Here is a 27,686-nt window from a genome sequence, read left to right on the forward strand (position 1 = left end):
CTATGTCGAATCTATCCCTCCGATATTGCTCCTTCCTAGGGTTCTCTGCAAAATCAAAGTGGAAGGGGGAACCTTGATTCTGGTGGCGCCAGATTGGCTCAGACAGGTCAGGTGCACAGACCTCCAATCCATCTTTCTTTATGACCAGACCTCATCAGTCAGGGTCCATGCCTGCACCAGAATCTGTCCCAGCTCCGTTTGACAGGGTGGCTCTTAAAACAGCCCTCTTGAAAGTTAAGGTTTTCTATTCCAATGTGATCTGGACGATGCTTCGTTCACATTGACCAACCTCAGCAGGAGCCTACTACAGGATCTGGAGAGCTTTCTTCTCTTGGGGTATGGCAAGGGGTCTTAACCCCAGAATCTATAGATTCTCCAGTCGGACTTGGAGGCCGGGTTGCACCTTTCCTCATTGAAGGTGCTGATCTCGGCATTGTCGGTTCTCTTCCAGAGGAAATTGGACTTTCTACCTGACATATAAACCTTTTTTACAGGGTGTTATATGGATCCAGCCAATTTGTCCCTCTGATGGCCCTAGGGGACCTTTCACTGATTCTTTGGGCCCTGCAGTCCCCTCTATTTGAATCCTTGAGGTCTGTTGACCTTCCGTGGCTCACTTGGAAGACGTGCTTACTGTTAGCCATTGCTTCAGCAATGCCCTTTTGTGTCGCTCACCCTATCTGATCTTCCATCCAGACAGGGCGGTTCTCAGAACGCCCCCTCTCATTTACCTAAAGTGGTTTCCAGATTCCACATGAATCACGAGATCGTGGTTCCTGCATTTAGGAACTCCGGTCAAACTATGGCGGAGTCTTCCTTAGATGTGGTCCGAGCTTTTCATCTGTATGTCAAACGGATGAAGCTCATTCGCAAATCGGATGCTCTCTTTGTTTTATACAGTGCCCACAAGCAGACTGTGGCCCTGAACAGAGTGTGGCCCATTGGATCAGATCTGCTATCCATCAGGCTTAGGTCAAATCCGGCCTTACAGTCCCTGATGGGGTTCATGCTCTTGGTCAGTGAGTGCCTCTTGGGCTGTCCATGGTGGGGCTACCTGTGCAGGGTGGCAACATGGTCATCCCCCCATACTTTCCTGTGCTTTTATGGGGATGCAGTTACAATCCCGGCGTTCAGAATCCCGACCGCCGAAATGCTGACACATTCTCCCTCTGTGGGTGTCCTCGACACCCCTGGAGGGAGAATAAATGAGTGTTCCGAGCATAGCGAGGCACCGGGCCCGCTGCGTGGCGAGCGCAGCGAGCCCGCAAGGGGGGGCGATCCACGTCCCCCCTTGTCGGCATTTCGACTGTCGGGATTTCGGTGTCGGGATTCTGAACGCCGGGATCCCGACCGCCGGGATTCAATACTGAATCCCTTTTATGCGTCTGATACATTTGCTTCAGCGTGTACTTAGCACAGCTCAGACGCGTCCTCACCCTTGAGGTTTTGCTTTAGGACGTCCCACCATCAGCCCTGTGTCTCCTATGGCTCAAAGAAGAAAAGTAGATTTATGTTCTTACCTGTTAGATCTCTTTCAAGATCCATAGGAGACACAGGGATCCCTCCCTGACGCGCCTGCTGTTATGCGTTTTACTGCAGTTTACTGTTTTAGGACTATGTAAGTCCCTAACTTATGTGTGGACTTGGATGTTATGTGGTTTCTTCCTTCTCTCTTTGCTCCTGCCTAGGGGCTTGTTTACTAAAACTGGCGGGATATAGGAGGGAAGGAGCCTGTTTGGGGCCTGCCAGGTCCATCAACCTATACCCAGCATCAGCCCTGTGTCTCCTATAGATCTCAAAGAAAGAGATTTAACATAAATCTCCTTTTCTCTGCCCCAGTGGCTCACACCTACCCTACACCCACCTACACTCTACGTCCAAGTACACCCTTACACCTTCCCTATTCCCGCTTACACTATCCACCCACTGCACCCTTACATCCACCCTACTTGCATTTATATTATCCACCCTAGCACACCCCCACACTTACCCTACTTCCTCTTACACTATCCACCCCATTGCACCCCACACCTACCCTACTCCCTCCTACACTATCTTCCCCAGTGCTCCCTCACACCTACACTACTCCTGCCTACACTATCCACCAAGTGCACCATCACACCTACCCTAATCCCCCGTACACTATCCAACCAGTTCTCCCTCGAACCTACCCTACCCCAGTGCATAACCAAACCTACACTACCTCCGCCTACACTCTCCACCCCAGTGCACCCCCACAAGAGTGTAGTGTAGTGGGGGTGACAGTGAAGCAGTGAGGGGTGTGGGTGACCATGTAGTGTAGTTGTGGGTGACAGTGTAGCAGTGGGGGAGGGGGTGGCAGTGTATTTTAGTGGGGGGATGTGAGTGGGCGTGGGTGACATTGTAGTTTAGTGGGGGTGACAGTGTAGTGTAGTGGTGGGTGTGGGTGACAATGTAGCAGTGGGGGGTGACAGTGTAGTGTGTGGAGAGTGACAGTGTAGCAGTGGGGGGTGTGGGTGACAGAGAGTGCAGTGGGGGTGACAGTGTAGTGGTGGGTGTAAGTGACAGTGTAGCAGTGGGGGGTGTCGGTGACAGTGAAGTGAGTGTGGGGTGATAGTGTAGCAGTAGGGGGGGGTGTGGGTGACAGCGTAATGTAGTGGTGGGTGTGGGTGACAGTGTAGCAGCGGGGGGGGGGTGTGAGTGACAATGTAGCAGTGAGGGTGTGGATGACAATGTAGTGTAGTGGTGTTTGTGGTGGGTGTATGTGACAGTGTAGTAGAGTGTGGGGGGGGGGTGACGGTAGTGTAGTGGGGAATGGGGTGACAGTGTAGCAGTGGTGGGTGACAGTGTAGTGGGGGGTGACAGTGTAGTGGTGGATGTGGGAGACAGTGTAGCAGAAGCGTGTGTGGGAGACAGTGTAGCAGTGGGGGGTGACAGTGTAGTGTGACAATAGTATTGGGGGGTGTGGGTGACCATGTAGTGTAGTGGTGGGTGTGCGCGACAGTGTAGGAGTGTGTGTGTGTGTGTGTGTGGGGGGGTGACAGTGTAGCAGTGGGGATTGTGGGTGACAGTGTAGCAGTGGGGGGGTGACAGTATAGTAGTCGGGGGGTGGGTTACAGTGTAATGTAGTGGTAGGTGTGTGTGACAGTGTAGCAGTGGTGGGGGGGGGGGTGACAGTGTAGCAGTGGGGATTGGGGGTGACAGTGTAGCAGTGGGGGGGTGACAGTATAGTAGTCGGGGGTGGGTTACAGTGTAATGTAGTGGTAGGTGTGTGTGACAGTGTAGCAGTGGGGGTGACAGTGTAGTGTAGCGGGTGACAGTGTAGTGTAGCGGGTGACAGTGTAGTAGTGAGGGGTGTGGGTGACCATGTAGTGTAGTTTGGGGGGGGGTGACAGTGTAGAAGTGTGTGCGGGGGGGTTTACAGTGTAGAAGTAAGGGGGTGACAGTGTACTGTAGTGGTGGGTGACAGTGTAGCAGTAGGGGTGTGTGGGTGACAGTGTAGTGGGAGAGGGGGTGACAGTGTAGTGTAGTCGGGTGTGACAGTGTAGTGGGAGAGGGGGTGACAGTGTAGCAGTGGGTGTGGGTGACAGTGTAGTGGGGTGGGTAGGTGGGTGACAGTATAGTGTAGTGGTGGGTGACAGTGTAGCAGTGGGGGGTGTGGGTGACAGCGTTGTGTAGTGGAGGGATGACAGTGGGTGTGGGTGTCAGTGTAGTGTAGTGGGGGGTACATTGTAGCAGTAGGGGGTGTGGGAGACAGTGTAGTGGAGGGAGTGACATTGTAGCAAAGAGGGGTGAGGGCGACATTGTAGAAGTGGGGTGTGTGGGTGACACTGTAGTGTAGTGGAGTTGGGTGTGGGTGACAGTGTAGCAGTGGGATAGGAGGTGACAGTGTAGTGTAGTGGGGGGGGTGACAGTGTAGAGTAGTGGGGGGTGACAGTGTAGGAGTGGGAGGTGTGGGTGACACTGTAGTGTAGTGGGATAGGGGGTGACAGTGTAGTGTAGTGGGGGGGTGACAGTGTAGTGTTGTGGGGGTGACAGTGTAGTGTAGTGTAGTGGGGGGTGACAGTGTAGTGTTGTGGGTGACAGTGTAGTGTAGTGGGATAGGGGGTGACAGTGTAGTGTAGTGTAGTGGGGGGTGACAGTGTAGAGTAGTGGGGGGTGACAGTGTAGTGTTGTGGGTGACAGTGTAGTGTAGTGGGGGGTGACAGTGTAGTGTAGTGGGGGGTGACAGTGTAGTGTAGTGTGACAGTGTAGAGTAGTGGGGGGTGACAGTGTATTGTTGTGGGTGTGGGTGACAGTGTAGTGTAGTGGGATAGGGGGTGACAGTGTAGTGTGAGGTGACAGTGTAGTGTGACAGTGTAGAGTAGTGGGGGGTGACAGTGTAGTGTTGTGGGTGTGGGTGACAGTGTAGTGGGATAGGGGGTGACAGTGTAGTGTAGTAGGGGGTGACAGTGTAGTGTAGTGTGACAGTGTAGAGTAGTGGGGGGTGACAGTGTAGTGTAGTGTGACAGTGTAGAGTAGTGGGGGTGACAGTGTAGTGTTGTGGGTGTGGGTGACAGTGTAGAGTAGTGGGGGGTGACAGTGTAGTGTGACAGTGTAGTGTAGTGAAATAGGGGGTGACAGTGTAGTGTAGTGGGGGGTGACAGTGTAGTGTAGTGTGACAGTATAGTGTAGTGGGATAGGGGGTGACAGTGTAGTGTAGTGGGGGGTGACAGTGTAGTGTAGTGTGACAGTGTAGTGTAGTGTGACAGTGTAGAGTAGTGGGGGGTGACAGTGTAGGAGTGGGAGGTGTGTGGCTGTCCGGGCTATGTATATAGATATATAATACATGTCTCTGCTCTGCTGCTCCAGTAACTAATACTGCTACATGCACCGTGCACTCTGTGTGACTCCCCTGTGAGGGGCACCGGGTGTCAGAGATCGGTATCCCAGGCAGGGGGTGTGTGAGAGATCGGTACCCCGGATAGGGTTGTGTCAGCGATCGGGTTCCCGGGCCCTGGGGGTGTCAGAGATCGGTATCCCGGGCAGGGGGGTGTCAGGGATCGGTGTCCCGGGTAGGGTAGGGGGGTGTCAGGGATCGGTGTCCCGGGCAGGGGGGTGTCAGGGATCGGTGTCCCGGGTAGGGGGGTGTCAGGGATCGGTGTCCCGGGCCCGGGGGAGTGAGCTGCGCGCTGATTGGCGGCTGGGGAAGGCCGGGCCTCCCGTGTTACTCTCACTTTCGTTTTGCAAAAATTGCGACTCGGGTGCAGCGTCTGTGTCCGGTGCTGGGCGGTCACATCATAGCCGTGTGTTACCGGAGCCGCCGCCATACAGGACCCTGCAGGTAATATACAGAATATAATCTGCTAGTATCGCCTATAGCTCTGCATTATGGGGCCGTGCAAGTGACAGGGACTGCTGCAAACCTCCCCCCCCCCCCTTATCTCTCCCTCTTACCCCCTTATCTCTCCCACTTACCCCCTCCATACCGGGTATGGGTCATAGGGTCGACAGTACTTAGGGGACAGTCATGAGGTCGACATATCAAATAGGTCGGCATGTATTAGGTTGACATGGACAAAATGTCGACACAGGCATTAGGTTGCCATGGACACCATATAAGTGTACCGCGTCGCTTCAGGCACTCCGCCCCCTATTCTCCCACTGTAACTCCGCCCCCTATTATCCCACTGTAACTCCGCCCCCTATTCTCCCTCTTTAACTCCGCCCACTATTCTCCCTCTTTAACTCCGCCCACTATTCTCCCTCTGTGACCACTTGGACAGTAAAGTGTAAAAAGCCACCAAAAAAAACCAACATGAAAAACAGCCCTAATGATTGTGTCCACCTTTTCACCATGTCGATCTAAAGCATGTAGACTTATTTCATGTGTCAACCTAGTGATTGTCAACCTAAGGACCGCATCTGCCTCTCCTAGGAATGGCCGATGTCCATCGATGATTTGAAATATCGATGGTTTATGGCCAATGTAGAATAGTTTTGACATCGATGGTGGAGAACCAGATGGTTTCCCTCCATCGATGTCAAGCAGAAAAGAATAGCGGGTTTTTGCTTTTTTCCCCAAGACGCCGTAACACAGAGCATAGCTCCACCCCCAACACCAGTGAAGCCCTGCCCCTGTGTTTTGATTAGCCCACAGGCCAATCAGTCAAAGAAAATGGATGACCATCGATAGGTAAAACATCGATGGTCATCTATTGTCCAGTTGCAATGGCAACGATGGTCATCCCTACCTCCTTCCCTATCTCACCCTCTCCCCCCCCCCTTCCCCCCCCGTCACTAGGCTGAAGGTGCCCATCACTAATGCACAGGACCAGGGCCGGTGCTAGGGTGTCTGACGCCCTCCTGCAAACCATACATTTTGCGCCCTTTCACATTGCCATTGCAACAATCTGCAGCCCGATTGTGGGAGTGTATGCAACATGCGATCCTATAGAGCAGGGGTCTTCAACCTTTAAGACAGCGTGGGCCCCCTAAAAAAATCCAGTGAAGCCCGAGGGCCACTAAAATCGCCTACGGAATTTCGGACAGCCCCATAGAATCACAGCTCCCCTACAGCTGCAGCACAGTCCTTCATAGATAGTTGGCACAGCCGCCCATACTCAGCACATAACCCCCCACACACACACACACACACACACACACACCCTAATAGTTATCAGCAGCCAATTTGGGTTCCAGTGCAAACAGTAAAATATGTGCCCCCCCCCCCATATATAATTTGATATTGAATAAATTGCACACGCCGTAGGCTCGCTCCCAAAAACGGGTGTGACCTAATTATAAGGGGCGTGGTCTAATTATAACGAGTGTGAACTAGCAGGAAAACAATTACCTGACACCTCTTATGTAACCTGCATGACCAGACATTGGTTACCGCAGGAATGGTTGTTGTCCTCACGCTTAAGTTGACTGAAGGCTGCACAATGACATATAAACATGAAGGCCCACACAGTGAAATAGTATGCCTCACAGATCAAACCCAAACAATGAAAGGCTACTTAAATCAATATACACTGTTACACATTGTGCATCACACCATAGTGTCCATTAGACATTATGCCACACACCGTAATACCTGTTGTACATTATGTCATACACCATAATGCCCATTACACATTATGCCGCACCGTGATGCCCATTACACATTAATCCACACAAAATTATGCCCATTGCACATTATGCCCCACACTGATGCCCATTATGCCACAGACCATAATGCCATCAGTACTCCTGCTTATACATATGATGCCCCAGCAGTGCCCCTCACCTAATGCCCCAGCAGTGCCCCTCACACAATGCCCCAGCAGTGCCCCTCACACAATGCCCCAGCAGTGCCCCTCATACAATGCCCCAGCAGTGCCCCTCAAACAATGCCCCAGCAGTGCCCCTCACACACAATGCCCCAGCAGTGCCCCTCACACACAATGCCCCAGCAGTGCCCCTCACACACAATGCCCCAGCAGTGCCCCTCACACACAATGCCCCCAGTAATGCCCCACACACAATGCCCCCAGTAATGCCTGCAGCTTTGCCAGGTCCCTTGCTCCCGCCAGATGTACCTCCTCATCCTGCAGCTTTGACGGGTCACCTGCTTCCACCATCCATGCCTCCTCCTGCAGTTTCGCCGGGTCCCCTCTGCCAGCTGTGCCTCCTCCTCCTGCAGTTCCAGTGCCGGGTCCCCTGCTCCCGCCAGCTGCGTCTCCTCCTCCCGCAGCTTCGCCGGGTCCCAACTCCCCAGCTCGTGACCAGACGTGCCTCCTCCTCCCTCAGCCACGCTGGATCCACTCCTCTGCCCTGCCTGCAGCCAATGGAAATCGGGTAGGCGGCACCCAAGGGGACTCCATTACACTGCCTCCCTCGGCAGCATTTTCTTTTACTTAAAAAAAAAAAAATCCTGTGCATGGCGGGCAGGGGGACACTGAGATCAGCAGTGGCCCGCGGGCCATGGGTTGAAGACCCCTGCTATAGAGGATCTCGGGTGCATGTACATGTATGCATACACCATCTCAGTGCTGTGTCCTCAAAATGTTGCAGGCCCTAAAGGTGCCCATACACGCTGCGAGAATTGCATATGTTATGGGCTAGATCGCATCGCACGGCATGCATGCAATGTGTGTGCGATGTGATCCGAAAGCAGTACACAAAGTATGTGCAGCACATACTTTTTGCACTGTGCGATCGATGCCCACAGGAGCGCACATCGCATCGCACGCTGCTATTGCAGCCTGTATGACCACCTTTAGGCACATAACCCAGCCCATTATTTAAAAAGTGTCTAAATTAATATAAAAAATCTACAATTATAAAAAAATTGGTTATAAATATGTATAATAAGACTCCCTGTTCTTTTGCTGTTTAACTCTTGTGCAGTACCTCCTCTTCTATCTGCGTAGGCAGGACGCTGAGGACACCATTACACCCCTCTCGTGACTGAGGGGGAAAGGAGGGGAGAGAAGGAGGAGATGGAAGAAGAGGGGAGGAGATAGAGGGGGCGGAGTGTTGAGGACTGGCAGTGGCACAGCACACTGAGAAGAGGGAAGGAAGGGGAGGCGGAGCTGCTACCTGTTCGTCATTTGATTGACAGCTGACAGGTAGCAATGGGTAGGGGCAGATCCGGACATGACATGTCATCCAGGCATTCACAAACAGCGCTACATGCCTCAGCGCAAGTGTCCGTGAGGAAGAGGGGGCAGGTCGCAGGAGGAGGACAGTGTGTGCGTGGTGCAGGGAGCTGCTCAGCTTCGCCATACTGCTGCCCGCTGTCAGACAGGTGCTGCGGGCAGCGTGCAGGAGGCAGTGACAGTGAGGGCTGAGACAGCTTTAGCAGAGCAGGGAGGGAGACAGCGCCTTTTCAGCATGGCGCCTCCCTGCTTTGCAGGAGCTGCTGAGTGGGTAGCGCCGGCCCTGCACAGGACCGTGCATCGGATCTAGCTGAAACACATACCAATTTGTTAAATTCACACATCCAGTATCTAAGACAACTCGGTGGCACAATGGTTAGTGTTGCTGCCTCAAATCACTGTGGTGATGGGTTAAATTGCAACCAGGGCCCGAGCTGTACAGTTTGTATGTGCTCTCTCTTTGCATTAGTTTTTTTTATGGGTGCTCTGGTTTAATCCCACATCGCAAGAAATGTAGGGAGATATAGATTGTAAGCTCCTGGATCAGGGACCGATAGGAATGGCCAAGTATTCTGTGAAGTGCTGCATGTGTGCTCCATATAAATAACTAATACATTTGGACAGCAAGGGAATATTGTATGCAAGAAGTTAGGGCTTTTAAGCCACCAAGGTGGTGTGTGTGTGTGTGTGTGTGTGTGATAATTTTGGTACCCTATCAGTCCTTATAGTGCTGTTTGTAAGCATTGTGTACAGGTTGAGTATCCCGTATCCAAAATCCTCGGGACCAGGAGAATTTTGGATAACGGATTATTCCGTATTTCAGAATATTTTAATATTTCAATGATGTATTTTGAAGTATCTTGCATTTATGTTGTATAAACACATCAAACACATGAAATGCACACAAATATATTTTATTTGTTCAAAAAACAAGGTTTCAAGAACATGAAAAAAGTTTGTGTACTATCTCAGATATTGAATTTGAATGCCAAGCAATCATGTTCTTGTACATATACTGTATAGTGCCAGTTACATATAATGTCCTCAGTAGTGCTGTTCCAAATGTCCCCAGTGAGTTTTTAACAAAACAAAAAAAAAAAATTTCACTTTCTGGAATGTATGGTTTTCGGAATAATTCGGATAAGGGATATTCGGATACGGGATACTCAACCTGTACTTGTATACCTCCCATGTGACTAATCAAACTGTCCTGTATGCAGCAGTGTCATGTTCCGAAATGTATTGGAAGAGGACAGAGATTGCCTGGGAGGGGTAGCAAGATATTCCATCCAAATTCAATTGCAAGACCATGCCTTAAAATAGGAACCCACTGATCCTGTGCATTAGTTACGGTTTCCCAAAAACTGTCAGTTTGCAAAACAGGAAGTGGGGAAAGATTGCAACTGTATATTTTTGTTTCGGTATTCAGCAGCCACAGAAGGTTCTGCGCTCTCAAGCCAAATTTCAGCCCAATATTGCTACTACCTTCCAACAGGCCCCCACTATACATTGCAGTGATTTATTCACCATCCACTTCACTCAGGGAAATGGCCGGTGCCGGTTATCTACGGGTAGGCTTGACTACTCTTCGGGGTGTCCGGAAGGGCCACACAAGATTCTAAAGCAGGCATGTCCAAACTGCGTGGTGACCCTACAAGGGGCTTAGTTGCGCTCACCATGCTGTCTGGGTCCGGCTAGTCGGGATAATGTAGACAAGCATGCCATGCATAGAGGTTGTATTTTGTCAATGGAATTCCTGTCCTATTTAATTCAGAAAGTCGTGTTCTTCAAAGAAAAGGGATTGTAAAGATCCATTCGCTTGAACCCCATCGCCATGTAACATTCCTCCCAGCTCGGGAAAACGGGTTATGACCCCCCAATCCCTATGGTAGTGACAAACAATGAGCTTCTACCTATCATTTTATAGCATGAGTGCTAGCTAGTAGCTGATTGGGTGATAACTTTTCCACTTGTCCTCTCCTCTGGTTTTGATGAGGCTCGGTGCATCTCCCCCGTTTGTCTTACCCGGAGGCTGTGACATTGTTGCGTGTTACATTGTTGCACCGTTAGTGCGTGGCATTACCTTGTGCCTTGGTGTAGTTGTAGCTTCACGCTCAGAGATACTAATCACCTTGCTCCTGGCCTTTGATTGGTCCCTCTGCCAGCTCTCCGGTGCAATGCACCAATCGGTGAGATACCTCTCCCCAACAGTACTGACTGGAGCCGCATAGACTGAGTTCTAGTTGTCTCTGTTTTCAGCATCCGGGATGGCGCAGTGGTACGAGTTACAGCAAATCGATAGCAAGTTCTTGGAACAAGTCCACCAGCTGTACGATGACAGCTTTCCCATGGAGATACGGCAGTACCTGGCACAGTGGCTTGAAGCTCAAGACTGGTAAGAGATAAATGGTTTCTCGTTGATAGTAGTACACGTATTTGTGTATTATCGGACACGTTCGTTGTTTCAGAACCTAGCGGGTATTGGGGTATGACTGGGGCAGATTTGTTGTCTCCTCTCGGTGAGCAGCAAATCCCTTTTACAGTTATCAAATGAATGTTTTTATCTTCCATTCCGCAAAACGTCCTGTTTAATGATACCTTATAGATGATCACTGTCCCTGCGTGTTCTCTGCAGAGTGTGAGCCTGCGAGCAGGGCCCTTGCTCCCTCAGTCAGTAATGCGCCACTGGACGTGTGTCACTGAATGTGCAGCTTAGGTTGCGATTGTACATGGGTTTTTTTGGTTGTGCAAGTACTTTGGTGTACGTTCGGTTTATAGACAGCAAGTGACAACTTGCTTCTATAATGTATTGACATTGTGTTAGGCAAGTCCAGGCTGATTACAGTGGTTTGGCCTCACTCTTACCCCATGAAACGTCCCGCTGTATCCTGTTCTGAGGGGAGCGTGGAAGAGTATGAAGCTGGGAATGGCAGGAACGGTCCCTTCTCTTGCCCAAGTTGGTCAATCCCAAGAAGTGGGGGCAGGAGCAAGACTCTGCTGTTAGCACACGGTAGACTACCCCATAGTCTCTGACCAAAGCCTTTGCTTCAGGAGAGCATCAGGCTTTGGGCCTTATGTCATCCCAGGAATGTCTTGTCCAACGCTTTAAATAGCAACTGCCATAATGTAAGCTTCACAGTGTCAACCGGTCCTCCGTGTCGACATGTTCATGATGTCGACTTGAAACATGTTGAATTTTAAAGAGCCATACCCCCCAACTTTACCTTTTTGAAAGGTACTGTACCGTTTATTTTTTTACCTTTTTTGGGGTCTCCAACTGCCCATTGGAAGTATAGGAAAGGGGGAGCGCTAAGACTTGTAATGTCGACACTGTGACTATATACTGCAATGTAATCATCATCAACATGGTGACGGTCTACCCTGCAAGCTGAATGTTTGTCTCATCCTGTGCTCTCCCCCCCCCCCCCGCGTGACTGCAGTTGAATAACCTTTAGCTGATATTAGCTCCTAGCTCAGAGGACGGATAATTCTAGAAGTAGCTGCAGAAATATCTCAAACAGAAAGTGAAAGGAAGTTCTACTTGGCTTCTATTCTCGCATAGCCTCGGGATGCCCATGACCGTGTATGTGCATCTTATGGCTGAGGCGCCAGGCTTCCTCCGTTATAGAAGTCGGAATGTTTTCTTATCTAGTTGTAATAATCCCATTCATCATCTGTACGTGCCCCACGCACTGCACCTTGTCTCATAACGCCTGCACTTCGCTAGTGTCATCAAATTATGCATGCTGGAAACATGGCGTTCTGCTGGTAATACTACAGGTCAGTTCTGTACCATATTTTGCTGGGGGGAGGGGGGGATCTCCCTCAGATCCATCTGACAAAATAAATCTTTGGTGCTGCACTAAAGATCCATCTTATCTGAAGCTGTCAGGGGCAGGGCCAGAATAAGGGGGAAGCTGAGGGGGTTAGTACTCCTGGACCCCGCTCTAGCTAAGGGCCCCCTGTGATCAGTATGTATTGCCCCCCCCCCCCCCCAAAAAAAATAATTAAAAATACACCGACTGCACAAGTGTGCAGTGCATTACCAGGAGTTGGCTTTCCACAAGAGGCAGAGGCTGAGAGGCTTGTGCTGGGCTCTGCTTGGTGGAGCTCATTACATGCTTCTCAGTCCCACGGAGGGCAGCAGCAGCAGCCTCATCATGGGAAGCTTTTTAATCAGAGGCAGCGCTGAGCCTGTGAGGTCTCCTACAGTCCTACAGAGCAAGGTACAGAGGGACAAACACAGGCTTTTCATGTGGTATGTATGTTTATACATATATATATATAAATATACTGTAATATTAATACCCCCCCCCCTGCAGCTACCCATTCATATTTGTCTGTGTAGAGGTTGGGGGGATTTACCCTTTATCCTCCTCATTAAAAGCAGCAGCCTCAGTGAGACGTATCTGACAGGCAGCTGCTGGGGGGGGGGGGGGGTTATACATTAGGGGAATTATAATAGTAATTCACTTTGTTTTAATGGCATCATTTTAGATGAGGGGGTTTATTTAACAGCCTGCAGGAAGCGGTCTATGGTGAGATTCCGGCTAGTCTGCCCATATATTTTAGAAGCGCTAATCATTTAATGGGCATACCTGGGAGGCAATGATGGGTATGACCCGTGCCCCTCTGAAGGTTAGAAGGCCTCAGCTGTATTGTATGGGCTGTCTGAGATATCAATAAATATCATTCTGTTTCCTATTTTAGGGAACATGCTTCAAACAACGTGTCCTTTGCCACAATCCTGTTCCACGGCCTCCTGACGCAGCTGGACGACCAGTACAGCAGGTTCTCACTGGAGAGCAACTTCCTGCTGCAGCATAATATCCGCAAGAGCAAACGGAACCTGCAGGTACTGTACTGTTAGGGACTACGCCGTCATTTTGACCAAAGTCCAACCGCGCCTGAAGACTGCTGCACTGTGATCGCCAGAGGTTTCCACTCCCCAAATATGAAATATACAGAAGATGGAGAACACTGTTGCGTTGTCACCTACTGAGATACTGTATGGTGACAATATCATTGACCTGCTCTCCCCGTCTTATCTCTACCTTTTGTGTGGTCATTATCTGTGGAGTCCACCTATCAGATGAGGAGAAGACTACAAGTATATTCAGTATCTAAAGACAGCGCCACAGTGTTCACCATCTTCTGTATAGTCCTTGTGATGGGCTATTAACTAGTAAAAGTCTAAAGAATAAGGGGTCGAGCTCTAGGGAACACCCAGCAGTCGGTGAGTCTGTATACACTACATTGGTTGGACAGATAGGATCCGAGTCAACGGCAACAGGTGAAAGCCATGCTGATAATTGACTGCAGAAGAGCAGCACCTCTGGTGAGAGACAGAACTGCAGCTCAGTGCACTAGAGGCCTGGCGGCCCCTGGTGGCAGGAGATGGATATTACTGGGAGACCTGACGGATCAGAGTCTTTACAGGCTGCGACAGCAAGTGAATGTACAGGGCTGCGCACAATCTCCTGGATGCATAAATTAACTTACTTCTGGGCGCGAAGCTTTAGCATAAATACAGCAAAAGTGTGCCCACGGCATGCCAACCTGATCTGGAACAGGAACTTAAACGTGCCAGCGGTGTTTCACACAATAATGAGTTATTAATAATAGAGAGCTGTTGGCCTGGTGCAGAAATAGGAAAGTGAGTGTAATATAAGCTCAAAGAAGCTGCAGGGACAGTAGTGTGTATATGCCCATATGCTATGGCGTGCAGGCTGGCACCATGGGCACCTGTGCCCACTTCAGGCAAATAAACTTTGAGCCATGAGTTTAACCATTCCTTGATGAATACACATTCACTGCTTGGCATAAATCGAGTTCCAGGACCGGGCACACCGGACTAATTCTCACTCTGCATCGGTCCTAATGATAAATGGCTATCCGCATTCACCAACTTTATATGGAGTCACATGGAATTCACAGGGAAAGCTTTGATTTGTGACCTTATGGCAAATATTCCCTTCCCTCCGGCCTACATATCCTAGATCGGAGACACACAATTAGGTAAATGAGACCATTACGGTTCAAACCCGCAATCCTATTTAGGGGGAGATTTCAGACTAGTTTACAAAGCACATTTGGTTTGCTAATGGACAAAACCATGCTGCACTGCAGGTGCGGCAGATGTAACATGTGCAGAGAGTTAGATTTGGGTGGGGTTTGTACTTCAAACTGATATCTATATTGATATTTGTCTAACTGACCATTGTCTGTTTTCCAGCATTTGGGAGCAAATTTTTGATTGTCATTTGCTCCCATAAATTTCCAGTTTTTTTGTTCCCACCAGACAGATTGGACAGATAAATGTGTGTGTATCCAGCTTAACTCTCTGCGCATGTTGCATCTGCCCCACCTGCAGTGCACATGATTTTGTCCTTTAGCAAACCAAAAGTGCTTTGCTGGTTTGCAAAGCACTTTTGGTTTGCTAAAGGACAAAATCATGTGCACTGCAGGTGGGGCAGATGCAACATGCGCAGAGAGTTAAGCTGGATACACACACAGATTTATCTGTCCAATCTGTGAAGAACAAGACAAGGAAGCACTAAGGCCCTGATTCAGGTTGGTTTACCTGAATCAGGGCCTTAGTGCTTCCTTGTCTTGTTCTTCACCACTCCAAGAAGCACGCGGCTATCCAAGAAGGAGCTGAGAAAGTAATGTCTGTGACATTACAGTGGTGGCTCCAGGGGTGGGGCTACAGTGCAGTCCAGAATTCAAATAAAGGAGCCGCACCAACTGCCAGTGAGTCCCAGCCTGTGATGATTGGCAGCAGTTGGAATGACTGTTGGTGTGGTTCCTCTATTTGAATTTTAGACTATGCTGTGGCCCCAGCTCTGCGGCTGCCTCTGATCACTCATCATTACAGCTAAGTGGTTATATTCCATTAAGGGGTCATCATCACCATTACTTAGGCACCGCCCACGAGGAGCAGACCATCAAGCACAAAAGCAGAATGAATAGAAGAAGTTGCTTTATCACTATTAAACTGCACATTAATATCTACACATATGTGATCTGCTCTTTTTCTAGGTGATTTCAAGTAACATTTTGTTTGTTTTATTTTCTAGGATAATTTCCAAGAAGACCCGGTACAGATGGCAATGATCATAAGCAGCTGCCTACGGGAAGAAAGCAAAATCCTGGCCAATGCCCACATATATGCCAAGGTACTGCCGCCACAAGGTCACATTGTACCTCTCTGTGCATTCACTCTCACACTTGTTTCATAGAATATATTGTTTTCTCCATTTGCCCAAATGACTAACCTGCATATACATTGGGCTGTGTGCTTAGAAATATAGGGGGAGATTTATCAAAGTTTGGTGAGAGGATTATAGAGGAGAGAGGTAATGTTTTATCCAATCAGCATCTATATACAAAGGGGCGGGGTTTGCGGGGAGTTGTACTGAAGCTGAAAATGCATCTAAAACTCATAAATCCCATTTGTTTTTGTTGTAACCACATTTGTATATTCCCAAACTTGGACCCGGTTAGTAACGCCATGTTTATGTCGCACTCTGCCCTGTAACAAGCTCTTTAAGTTGTACATGATTTAAAGAGTTGAGATGGTCCCGACATGCCACGATATCGCCATTGACTCGTGGACTGGCATTGTACAGTGATTGTGGTATTGGAACATCCAGTAAATTGATCCAGCAGGTGAATGGGACTCCATGTAATCCATTTCAGGGTCCAATGTGGCCCCTGGCAGTCCATTTCACTGGCTTACAATGGACAGAGGCAATCTTGTGGTCTCTTAGTGGCACAGCATAGACCCAAAGCGAGGCTACATTGTCATGCGTCTCCCTTGCAGAACCAGGTGGGCAGCGCCCAGACGACCGTAATGATGGACAAGCACAGGGAGCTGGAGAAGAAGGTGACCGACATCAAGACCCGAGCTGTCGTAAGTGTTGGATAAGAAGAACTTAAACTCCTATAGAAAATCCCTCTCCCACCTTACACATAGGTGCACCCACCCCAAATAGCTTCTCCCGCCCCTAACTGCCAACACCGGTAACCATTCTAATGAAGCGGTGATTAATTCGTTCTGTATAACGCTGTTTACAAATATGAACCTTTGTGTCATAGGAGGTAGAACAAGACGTTAAGAACCTCGAGGACCTACAGGATGAATATGACTTCAAGTGTAAAACTGTACAAAGCAGAGGTGAGGGGCCGGCGGATTGGGTACAGTGAGACTCGGTCTGTATTAGAGACCCCCATGGGATGATATCAGTCATCGGCGCGTAGAGGGGTCTCCATCAATTAAAGTTCTCCAACGCTCACCGTTTTGTTATATAGTCATCAGGATCTCGGGCAGCATTATAGACATTATCAGCATTGTACATGCAGCACAGACAATGGGGGGGGGGGGGTCTTCAGTGATGTGATGATATATCGTTATCATTCGTATCGGTAACGCTATATATCGTCTTGTACGTATGGGGCTTTACTGTGCTGGGACTAGTGAGCGAGCTGGTAACACAGATACCTGGTAACACAGACTGTCATCTCTTCCACCCTTTAATCTGCATTGTGATGTATTTGCCCCGCAGAGAACGAGCACAGTGCAATGGCACAAAATGAGTTGAAGAAGGAGAAATTAATTCTCGGAAACATGCTCATTGCAGTCACCATAAAGCGAAAGGTACGTTTCACGTCATTAGATTCCAGAAAATGCACTGAGTGGAGAATTTGTAGTGATAATTATTAATATAATCCTATTACAGAGTCCTGCTGGCTGCACTGTGTTTTGTTAAAGATTTTTTTTCTATATTAAGAAGTAATCTGTTTCGGGTGTGAGCCGGGGTATGGAAGAGAAAAAAATCTCCTTGAGAAGATGAAACGCGGGTTTAGGGGCTCGTTTACCATCGAGTGATTAAAACTCATTGCGAGTGATTAAACGTGTTGCATATGTTAAATGGAGAACCAGTCAGTTCCACAGCAGTTGGGTGCGTAACCCATGGCAGTTGGGAGCTGATGGGCTGATGCATACGGAACGAGTTTTATCATTCACAATGAGATTTAGCACCTGTTGATAAATGAGCCCCTTAATATGTTGTTTTCCCTTTAGTACTTTATGGCAGCCAGTACAATGGGTACTATAGTACGTTTATAGCAGAGGGCCTGATTCACACCTGATCGCTGATTTGCACAGTGACAGATGACTGCAAGTAGATAGCCACTGCCCAGACAGACAGAAATACCGCCCTGTGTAAATTAGCAAGTGAATTGTGAATGATATGCTATCCATGCACAGATCCACGCACAATTCCGAAACTATAAAAAAAATTCCCAGTCTGTGCAATGCACAACTCTGACCCTTCCACTAATTTGCAACAGAGACCAGCTGATCGCCTCAGCGCTGACGTTTTAGGCCCTCCCTTAAAATGCCTGGGCATGCCTGCGTTTTTCCGGACACACCCAGAAAACGTCAGGTTACCATGCCTAAAGTCTGGCTTCCTGTCATCACGCTCCAGCCTCATTGTGTTTATCCATACGTATCTTCAGTTGCTGTTCCCCCATGCGCAGTGTGATCATTACACATGTGCAGTCATACGGTAATCACGCAATCTGTGAATTCGCACATCAGCGATCAACTCTGAATTAGTCCCCGAGGCAATAGATAGAATTGTATAACCCAGCGTCCTATCTTCCCTGTGTCCTCTCCTGGCTTTAGTAATACTTGGGCCAGGAAATGTTCTGCTGTCTCCTGTAGTGCAGGGTCTTACCTTCTCATTTATCCCAATGACGCACATCCAGATGCCTAATCTAGAAGGATACCCGCCCGTTATCATGGCTGCCGGGTAGTTAGTGATTATAATTGGCTGGTTGTTTTTCGGGGTGTAGTTTGTGGCCACGATGCACTTATTTTGTTTTACTTGGCTCCACCAGGAAATCCTTCAAAAAATCTCTGAGCTCCTGAATCTGGCAGAGCACATCCAGAGAACCCTCATTAACGAGGAGCTGGTGGAGTGGAAAAGCCGACAGCAAATGGCCTGTATCGGGGGACCCCCAAACGCTTGCCTCGATCAACTGCAGAGCTGGTAAGTGACTTCGGAGGACCTTGCGCCAGTCCGGGTCTATGCACTATCAAAAGTAAAGGCCACCTTGATAAGTCATAAACTACCAGCCAAGCCGCTCCTAACTGCCATGTTAAAAACTTTGCGTGACAAAACAGGAAATTAACAATAAAGATTGTCATCATTAGAGAATGGGGCACGTGAACGAGACGTGCCATTCCCACTGACTGAGGCGTCGCCATTTTGGATTCTATCAGCTGACCATCGATCTACCAATGGGAATGGGTCCTTCATTCAGTACCCAATGGTACAGCTGAATACTGTTGCTCCTATAGGCAGTCAGATTCACTAGTCCTGTTCCTGGTCACCCACAATGTGGCTTCCAGCTTGGTCACCAGCTACGGTGGTCCCAGGCCGATAATCCAGTGGCACCAGTCCAAGACCCCGGTCCTAGCCTGCAGATCTATTATATTACTGCCCGCCCAGGTCTCTGATCCCAGTACTAGTGCCAGTTAAACTACTCTCGACTCTCTCAAAATGTCCGTCTCCGTTTCTTTGCAATCAGACACCGGGAGAACCCCAGGGAGGGCTTTGTACAGGCATTAGCGCAACGTCAGATGCTGCAGCGGCACAAAAACATGGCTGCATCTGCCTAGTTTTAGTCAAAAACCAATTAACCTACCATGTATAAACATAAGCACCGGGGGGAATCCCGCGCTAAACCCCATTAGTTACATACAAATAAGGCCCTGTTCTGCAATCCAAGTCATTGCAGCTTCGGATGCACCTGTCTGAAGCGTAGATGTGACGCTGTCTCTTCCCGTCTCGCAGGTTCACCTCTATTGCGAAGAGCTTGCAGCAGGTGCGGCAGCAGATGAGGAAACTGGAGGAGCTGGAACAGAAGCTGACGTATGACAGTGACCCCATAACAAACAACAAGCAGGCGCTACAGGAACGTACGCTGAGCCTGTTCAAGCAGCTAATACAGAGGTAACACCATCCTCCAGCTACACACCTGAATATTAGTATTATAGATATCGCCCTCCTCCAGCTACACACCTGTATATTAGTATTATAGGTATCGCCCTCCTCCAGCTACACACCTGTATATTAGTATTATAGGTAACGCCCTCCTCCAGCTACACACCTGTATATTAGTATTATAGGTAACGCCCTCCTCCAGCTACACCTGTATATTAGTGTTATAGGTATCGCCCTCCTCCAGCTACACACCTGTATATTAGTATTATAGGTATCGCCCCTCCTCCAGCTACACACCTGTATATTAGTATTATAGGTATCGCCCTCCTCCAGCTACACACCTGTATATTAGTGTTATAGGTATCTCCCTCCTCCAGCTACACACCTGTATATTAGTGTTATAGGTATCTCCCCCCTCCAGCTATACACCTGTATATTAGTGTTATAGGTATCGCCCTCCTGCAGCTGCACACCTGTATATTAGTGTTATAGGTATCGCCCTCCTCCAGCTACACACCTGTATATTAGTGTTATAGGTATCGTCCTCCTCCAGCTACACACCTGTATATTAGTATTATAGGTATCGCCCTCCTCCAGCTACACACCTGTATATTAGTGTTATAGGTATCACCATCCTCCAGCTACACACCTGTATATTAGTATTATAGGTATCGCCCTCCTCCAGCTACACCTGTATATTAGTGTTATAGGTATCGCCCCTCCTCCAGCTACACACCTGTATATTAGTATTATAGGTATCGTCCCTCCTCCAGCTACACACCTGTATATTAGTATTATAGGTATCGCCCTCCTCCAGCTACACACCTGTATATTAGTATTATAGGTATCACCCTCCTCCAGCTACACACCTGTATATTAGTGTTATAGGTATCACCATCCTCCAGCTACACACCTGTATATTAGTATTATAGGTATCGCCCGTCCTCCAGCTACACCTGTATATTAGTATTATAGGTATCGTCCCTCCTCCAGCTACACCTGTATATTAGTATTATAGGTATCGTCCCTCCCCCAGCTACACCTGTATATTACTATTATAGGTATCGTCCTCCTCCAGCTACACACCTGTATATTAGTATTATAGGTATCGCCCTCCTCCAGCTACACACCTGTATATTAGTATTATAGGTATCACCCTCCTCCAGCTACACACCTGTATATTAGTATTATAGGTATCACCCTCCTCCAGATACACACCTGTATATTAGTATTATAGGTATCGCCCTCCTCCAGCTACACCTGTATATTAGTATTATAGGTATCGCCCTCCTCCAGCTACACCTGTATATTAGTATTATAGGTATCGCCCTCCTCCAGCTACACCTGTATATTAGTATTATAGGTATCGTCCCTCCTCCAGCTACACACCTGTATATTAGTATTATAGGTATCGCCCTCCTCCAGCTACACACCTGTATATTAGTATTATAGGTATCAGCCTCCTCCAGCTACACACCTGTATATTAGTATTATAGGTATCACCCTCCTCCAGCTACACACCTGTATATTAGTGTTATAGGTATCGCCCTCCTCCAGCTACACACCTGTATATCAGGGTTGCCGACTTTCAATAAATCCTCTCCGGGAGAAGCCCGGAGAGGAATCTTGCATTACGATTTTTGGGGGTGGGGCTTAACGGTGACGTCATTAAGCCCCACCCCCATTACGACAAATAGCCAAACTAACTGATATCCATGGAGGGGGCGGGGCTAAAACGACACGATTGTGTCGTTTTAGCTCCGCCCCCTCCCCTGAGACCCGCGGATTGCGGCATATAAATGCCGCGATCGGGGGGCTCAGTGGGGGTCCCCCTGATTCCGGGAGGGTTGCCCACCCTTCCGGGGGCCGGGAGAAAGGACCTGATTTTCGGGAGACTCCCGCAAATTCCGGGAGGGTCGGCAACCCTGCTGTATATTAGTATTATAGGTATCGCTCTCCTCCAGCTACACCTGTATATTAGTATTATAGCCAGGTAACGCCCTCCTCCAGCTACACACCTGTATATTAGTGTTATAGGTATCTCCCTCCTCCAGCTACACACCTGTATATTAGTGTTATAGGTATCGCCCTCCTCCAGCTACACACCTGTATATTAGTGTTATAGGTATCGCCCTCCTCCAGCTACACACCTGTATATTAGTATTATAGGTATCTCCCTCCTCCAGCTACACACCTGTATATTAGTATTATAGGTATCACCATCCTCCAGCTACACACCTGTATATTAGTATTATAGGTATCACCCTCCTCCAGCTACACACCTGTATATTAGTGTTATAGGTATCGCCCTCCTCCAGCTACACACCTGTATATTAGTATTATAGGTATCGTCCCTCCTCCAGCTACACAACTGTATATTAGTATTATAGGTATCGCCCTCCTCCAGCTACACCTGTATATTAGTATTATAGGTATCGTCCCTCCCCCAGCTACACCTGTATATTAGTATTATAGGTAACGTCCTCCTCCAGCTACACACCTGTATATTAGTGTTATAGGTATTGCCCTCCTCCAGCTGCACACCTGTATATTAGTGTTATAGGTATCGCCCTCCTCCAGCTACACACCTGTATATTAGTGTTATAGGTATTGCCCTCCTCCAGCTGCACACCTGTATATTAGTGTTATAGGTATCGTCCCTCCTCCAGCTACACACCTGTATATTAGTGTTATAGGTATCGTCCCTCCCCCAGCTACACCTGTATATTACTATTATAGGTAACGTCCTCCTCCAGCTACATACCTGTATATTAGTGTTATAGGTATCGCCCTCCTCCAGCTACACACCTGTATATTAGTGTTATAGGTATCGCCCTCCTCCAGCTACACACCTGTATATTAGTGTTATAGGTATCGCCCTCCTCCAGCTACACACCTGTATATTAGTGTTATAGGTATCGCCCTCCTCCAGCTATACACCTGTATATTAGTGTTATAGGTATCTCCCTCCTCCAGCTGCACACCTGTATATTAGTGTTATAGGTATCGCCCTCCTCCAGCTACACACCTGTATATTAGTATTATAGGTATCGCCCTCCTCCAGCTACACCTGTATATTAGTATTATAGGTATCGCCCTCCTCCAGCTACACACCTGTATATTAGTGTTATAGGTATCACCATCCTCCAGCTACACCTGTATATTAGTATTATAGGTATCGCCCTCCTCCAGCTACACCTGTATATTAGTATTATAGGTATCGTCCCTCCCCCAGCTACACCTGTATATTACTATTTTAGGTAACGTCCTCCTCCAGCTACATACCTGTATATTAGTGTTATAGGTATCGCCCTCCTCCAGCTACACACCTGTATATTAGTGTTATAGGTATCTCCCTCCTCCAGCTACACACCTGTATATTAGTGTTATAGGTATCGTCCTCCTCCAGCTACACACCTGTATATTAGTGTTATAGGTATCACCATCCTCCAGCTACACACCTGTATATTAGTATTATAGGTATCGCCCCTCCTCCAGCTACACACCTGTATATTAGTGTTATAGGTATCGCCCTCCTCCAGCTACACACCTGTATATTAGTATTATAGGTATCGCCCTCCTCCAGCTACACACCTGTATATTAGTATTATAGGTATCACCCTCCTCCAGCTACACACCTGTATATTAGTATTATAGGTATCACCCTCCTCCAGATACACACCTGTATATTAGTATTATAGGTATCGCCCTCCTCCAGCTACACCTGTATATTAGTATTATAGGTATCGCCCTCCTCCAGCTACACCTGTATATTAGTATTATAGGTATCGCCCTCCTCCAGCTACACCTGTATATTAGTATTATAGGTATCGTCCCTCCTCCAGCTACACACCTGTATATTAGTATTATAGGTATCGCCCTCCTCCAGCTACACACCTGTATATTAGTATTATAGGTATCACCCTCCTCCAGCTACACACCTGTATATTAGTATTATAGGTATCACCCTCCTCCAGCTACACACCTGTATATTAGTATTATAGGTATCGCCCCTCCTCCAGCTACACCTGTATATTAGTATTATAGGTATCGCCCTCCTCCAGCTACACACCTGTATATTAGTATTATAGGTATCACCCTCCTCCAGCTACACACCTGTATATCAGGGTTGCCGACTTTCAATAAATCCTCTCCGGGAGAAGCCCGGAGAGGAATCTTGCATTACGATTTTTGGGGGTGGGGCTTAACGGTGACGTCATTAAGCCCCACGATTGTGTCGTTTTAGCTCCGCCCCCTCCCCTGAGACCCGCGGATTGCGGCATATAAATGCCGCGATCGGGGGGCTCAGTGGGGGTCCCCCTGATTCCGGGAGGGTTGCCCACCCTTCCGGGGGCCGGGAGAAAGGACCTGATTTTCGGGAGACTCCCGCAAATTCCGGGAGGGTCGGCAACCCTGCTGTATATTAGTATTATAGGTATCGCTCTCCTCCAGCTACACCTGTATATTAGTATTATAGCCAGGTAACGCCCTCCTCCAGCTACACACCTGTATATTAGTGTTATAGGTATCTCCCTCCTCCAGCTACACACCTGTATATTAGTGTTATAGGTATCGCCCTCCTCCAGCTACACACCTGTATATTAGTGTTATAGGTATCGCCCTCCTCCAGCTACACACCTGTATATTAGTATTATAGGTATCGCCCTCCTCCAGCTACACCTGTATATTAGTATTATAGGTATCGCCCTCCTCCAGCTACACACCTGTATATTAGTATTATAGGTATCGCCCTCCTCCAGCTACACACCTGTATATTAGTATTATAGGTATCTCCCTCCTCCAGCTACACAACTGTATATTAGTATTATAGGTATCGCCCTCCTCCAGCTACACCTGTATATTAGTATTATAGGTATCGTCCCTCCCCCAGCTACACCTGCATATTAGTATTATAGGTATCGCCCTCCTCCAGCTACACACCTGTATATTAGTGTTATAGGTATCGTCCCTCCTCCAGCTACACACCTGTATATTAGTGTTATAGGTATTGCCCTCCTCCAGCTGCACACCTGTATATTAGTGTTATAGGTAACGCCCTCCTCCAGCTACACACCTGTATATTAGTGTTATAGGTATCTCCCTCCTCCAGCTACACAACTGTATATTAGTATTATAGGTATCGCCCTCCTCCAGCTACACCTGTATATTAGTATTATAGGTATCGTCCCTCCCCCAGCTACACCTGCATATTAGTATTATAGGTATCGCCCTCCTCCAGCTACACACCTGTATATTAGTGTTATAGGTATCGTCCCTCCTCCAGCTACACACCTGTATATTAGTGTTATAGGTATCGCCCTCCTCCAGCTACACACCTGTATATTAGTGTTATAGGTATTGCCCTCCTCCAGCTGCACACCTGTATATTAGTGTTATAGGTATCGTCCCTCCTCCAGCTACACACCTGTATATTAGTGTTATAGGTATCGCCCTCCTCCAGCTACACACCTGTATATTAGTGTTATAGGTAACGCCCTCCTCCAGCTACACACCTGTATATTAGTGTTATAGGTATCTCCCTCCTCCAGCTACACACCTGTATATTAGTGTTATAGGTAACGCCCTCCTCCAGCTACACACCTGTATATAAGTATTATAGGTATCACCCTCCTCCAGCTACACCTGTATATTAGTATTATAGGTATCGTCCCTCCCCCAGCTACACCTGTATATTACTATTATAGGTAACGTCCTCCTCCAGCTACACACCTGTATATTAGTGTTATAGGTATCGCGCTCCTCCAGCTACACACCTGTATATTAGTGTTCTAGGTAACGCCCTCCTCCAGCTACACACCTGTATATTAGTATTATAGGTATCACCCTCCTCCAGCTACACCTGTATATTAGTATTATAGGTATCGTCCCTCCCCCAGCTACACCTGTATATTACTATTATAGGTAACGTCCTCCTCCAGCTACATACCTGTATATTAGTGTTATAGGTATCGCCCTCCTCCAGCTACACACCTGTATATTAGTGTTATAGGTATCGCCCTCCTCCAGCTACACACCTGTATATTAAGCTGGCCATACATCTGAAAGATATTGTACCCAATCATACAATCTCAATTGATTGTAAGATGGATTGTATGCAGATTGTGTGCACATCTTGTGTACACAAATCATACAATCAATCATAAGATGGATTGTATGACTGATTGTATGATGGATTGTATGCAGATTGTGTGCACATCTTGTATACACAATCATGCAGCAGATGGATTGTATGACTGATTGTATGATGGATTGTGTGTAGATTGTGTGTCCAAAAACCACCAAGGACTGCCGGGGATTTCAAGGGAGATTGTACACAATCATGAGCGCAATCGATCTTAAGATCGATCTTTCTGATGTATGGCCAGCTTAGGTATCGCCCTCCTCCAGCTACACACCTGTATATTAGTGTTATAGGTATCGCCCTCCTCCAGCTATACACCTGTATATTAGTGTTATAGGTATCTCCCTCCTCCAGCTGCACACCTGTATATTAGTGTTATAGGTATCGCCCTCCTCCAGCTACACACCTGTATATTAGTATTATAGGTATCGCCCTCCTCCAGCTACACCTGTATATTAGTATTATAGGTATCACTCTCCTCCAGCTACACACCTGTATATTAGTATTATAGGTATCGCCCTCCTCCAGCTACACACCTGTATATTAGTGTTATAGGTATCACCATCCTCCAGCTACACACCTGTATATTAGTATTATAGGTATCGCCCTCCTCCAGCTACACCTGTATATTAGTGTTATAGGTATCTCCCTCCTCCAGCTACACACCTGTATATTAGTGTTATAGGTATCGCCCTCCTCCAGCTACACACCTGTATATTACTATTATAGGTATCGTCCTCCTCCAGCTACACCTGTATATTAGTGTTATAGGTATCGTCCCTCCCCCAGCTACACCTGTATATTACTATTTTAGGTAACGTCCTCCTCCAGCTACACCTGTATATTAGTGTTATAGGTATCGCCCTCCTCCAGCTACACACCTGTATATTAGTGTTATAGGTATCTCCCTCCTCCAGCTACACCTGTATATTAGTGTTATAGGTATCTCCCTCCTCCAGCTACACACCTGTATATTACTATTATAGGTATCGTCCTCCTCCAGCTACATACCTGTATATTAGTGTTATAGGTATCGCCCTCCTCCAGCTACACACCTGTATATTAGTGTTATAGGTATCTCCCTCCTCCAGCTACACCTGTATATTAGTGTTATAGGTATCTCCCTCCTCCAGCTACACACCTGTATATTACTATTATAGGTATCGTCCTCCTCCAGCTACATACCTGTATATTAGTGTTATAGGTATCGCCCTCCTCCAGCTACACCTGTATATTAGTGTTATAGGTATCTCCCTCCTCCAGCTACACACCTGTATATTAGTGTTATAGGTATCGCCCTCCTCCAGCTACACACCTGTATATTACTATTATAGGTATCGTCCTCCTCCAGCTACACACCTGTATATTAGTGTTATAGGTATCGTCCCTCCCCCAGCTACACCTGTATATTACTATTTTAGGTAACGTCCTCCTCCAGCTACACCTGTATATTAGTGTTATAGGTATCGCCCTCCTCCAGCTACACACCTGTATATTAGTGTTATAGGTATCTCCCTCCTCCAGCTACACCTGTATATTAGTGTTATAGGTATCTCCCTCCTCCAGCTACACACCTGTATATTACTATTATAGGTATCGTCCTCCTCCAGCTACATACCTGTATATTAGTGTTATAGGTATCGCCCTCCTCCAGCTACACACCTGTATATTAGTGTTATAGGTATCTCCCTCCTCCAGCTACACCTGTATATTAGTGTTATAGGTATCTCCCTCCTCCAGCTGCACACCTGTATATTAGTATTATAGGTATCTCCCTCCTCCAGCTGCACACCTGTATATTAGTGTTATAGGTATCGCCCTCCTCCAGCTACACACCTGTATATTAGTATTATAGGTATCTCCCTCCTCCAGCTGCACACCTGTATATTAGTGTTATAGGTATCGTCCCTCCTCCAGCTACACACC

General features: G+C 47.8%; 1 protein-coding gene across 1 annotated transcript in view; it reads left to right on the top strand.

The window, feature by feature from the left end:
• The first annotated feature begins 5,144 nt into the window (after positions 1-5,144).
• STAT1 (signal transducer and activator of transcription 1) overlaps positions 5,145-27,686 on the top strand; it is a 43,907-nt gene continuing 21,365 nt past the window's right edge. The window contains exons 1-9 of the mRNA XM_083154267.1: positions 5,145-5,302; positions 10,863-10,998; positions 13,314-13,458; positions 15,683-15,781; positions 16,429-16,518; positions 16,704-16,782; positions 17,171-17,262; positions 18,510-18,661; positions 19,469-19,627. Coding sequence (XP_083010393.1) covers positions 10,871-10,998; positions 13,314-13,458; positions 15,683-15,781; positions 16,429-16,518; positions 16,704-16,782; positions 17,171-17,262; positions 18,510-18,661; positions 19,469-19,627 — 944 coding nt within the window. The 5' untranslated portion in view covers positions 5,145-5,302; positions 10,863-10,870. The remainder of the gene's footprint in view (positions 5,303-10,862; positions 10,999-13,313; positions 13,459-15,682; positions 15,782-16,428; positions 16,519-16,703; positions 16,783-17,170; positions 17,263-18,509; positions 18,662-19,468; positions 19,628-27,686) is intronic.

The sequence above is a fragment of the Crinia signifera genome, chromosome 7, assembly GCF_055691185.1.
Source record: "Crinia signifera chromosome 7, ASM5569118v1, whole genome shotgun sequence".
NCBI classification, from domain to species: domain Eukaryota; kingdom Metazoa; phylum Chordata; class Amphibia; order Anura; family Myobatrachidae; genus Crinia; species Crinia signifera.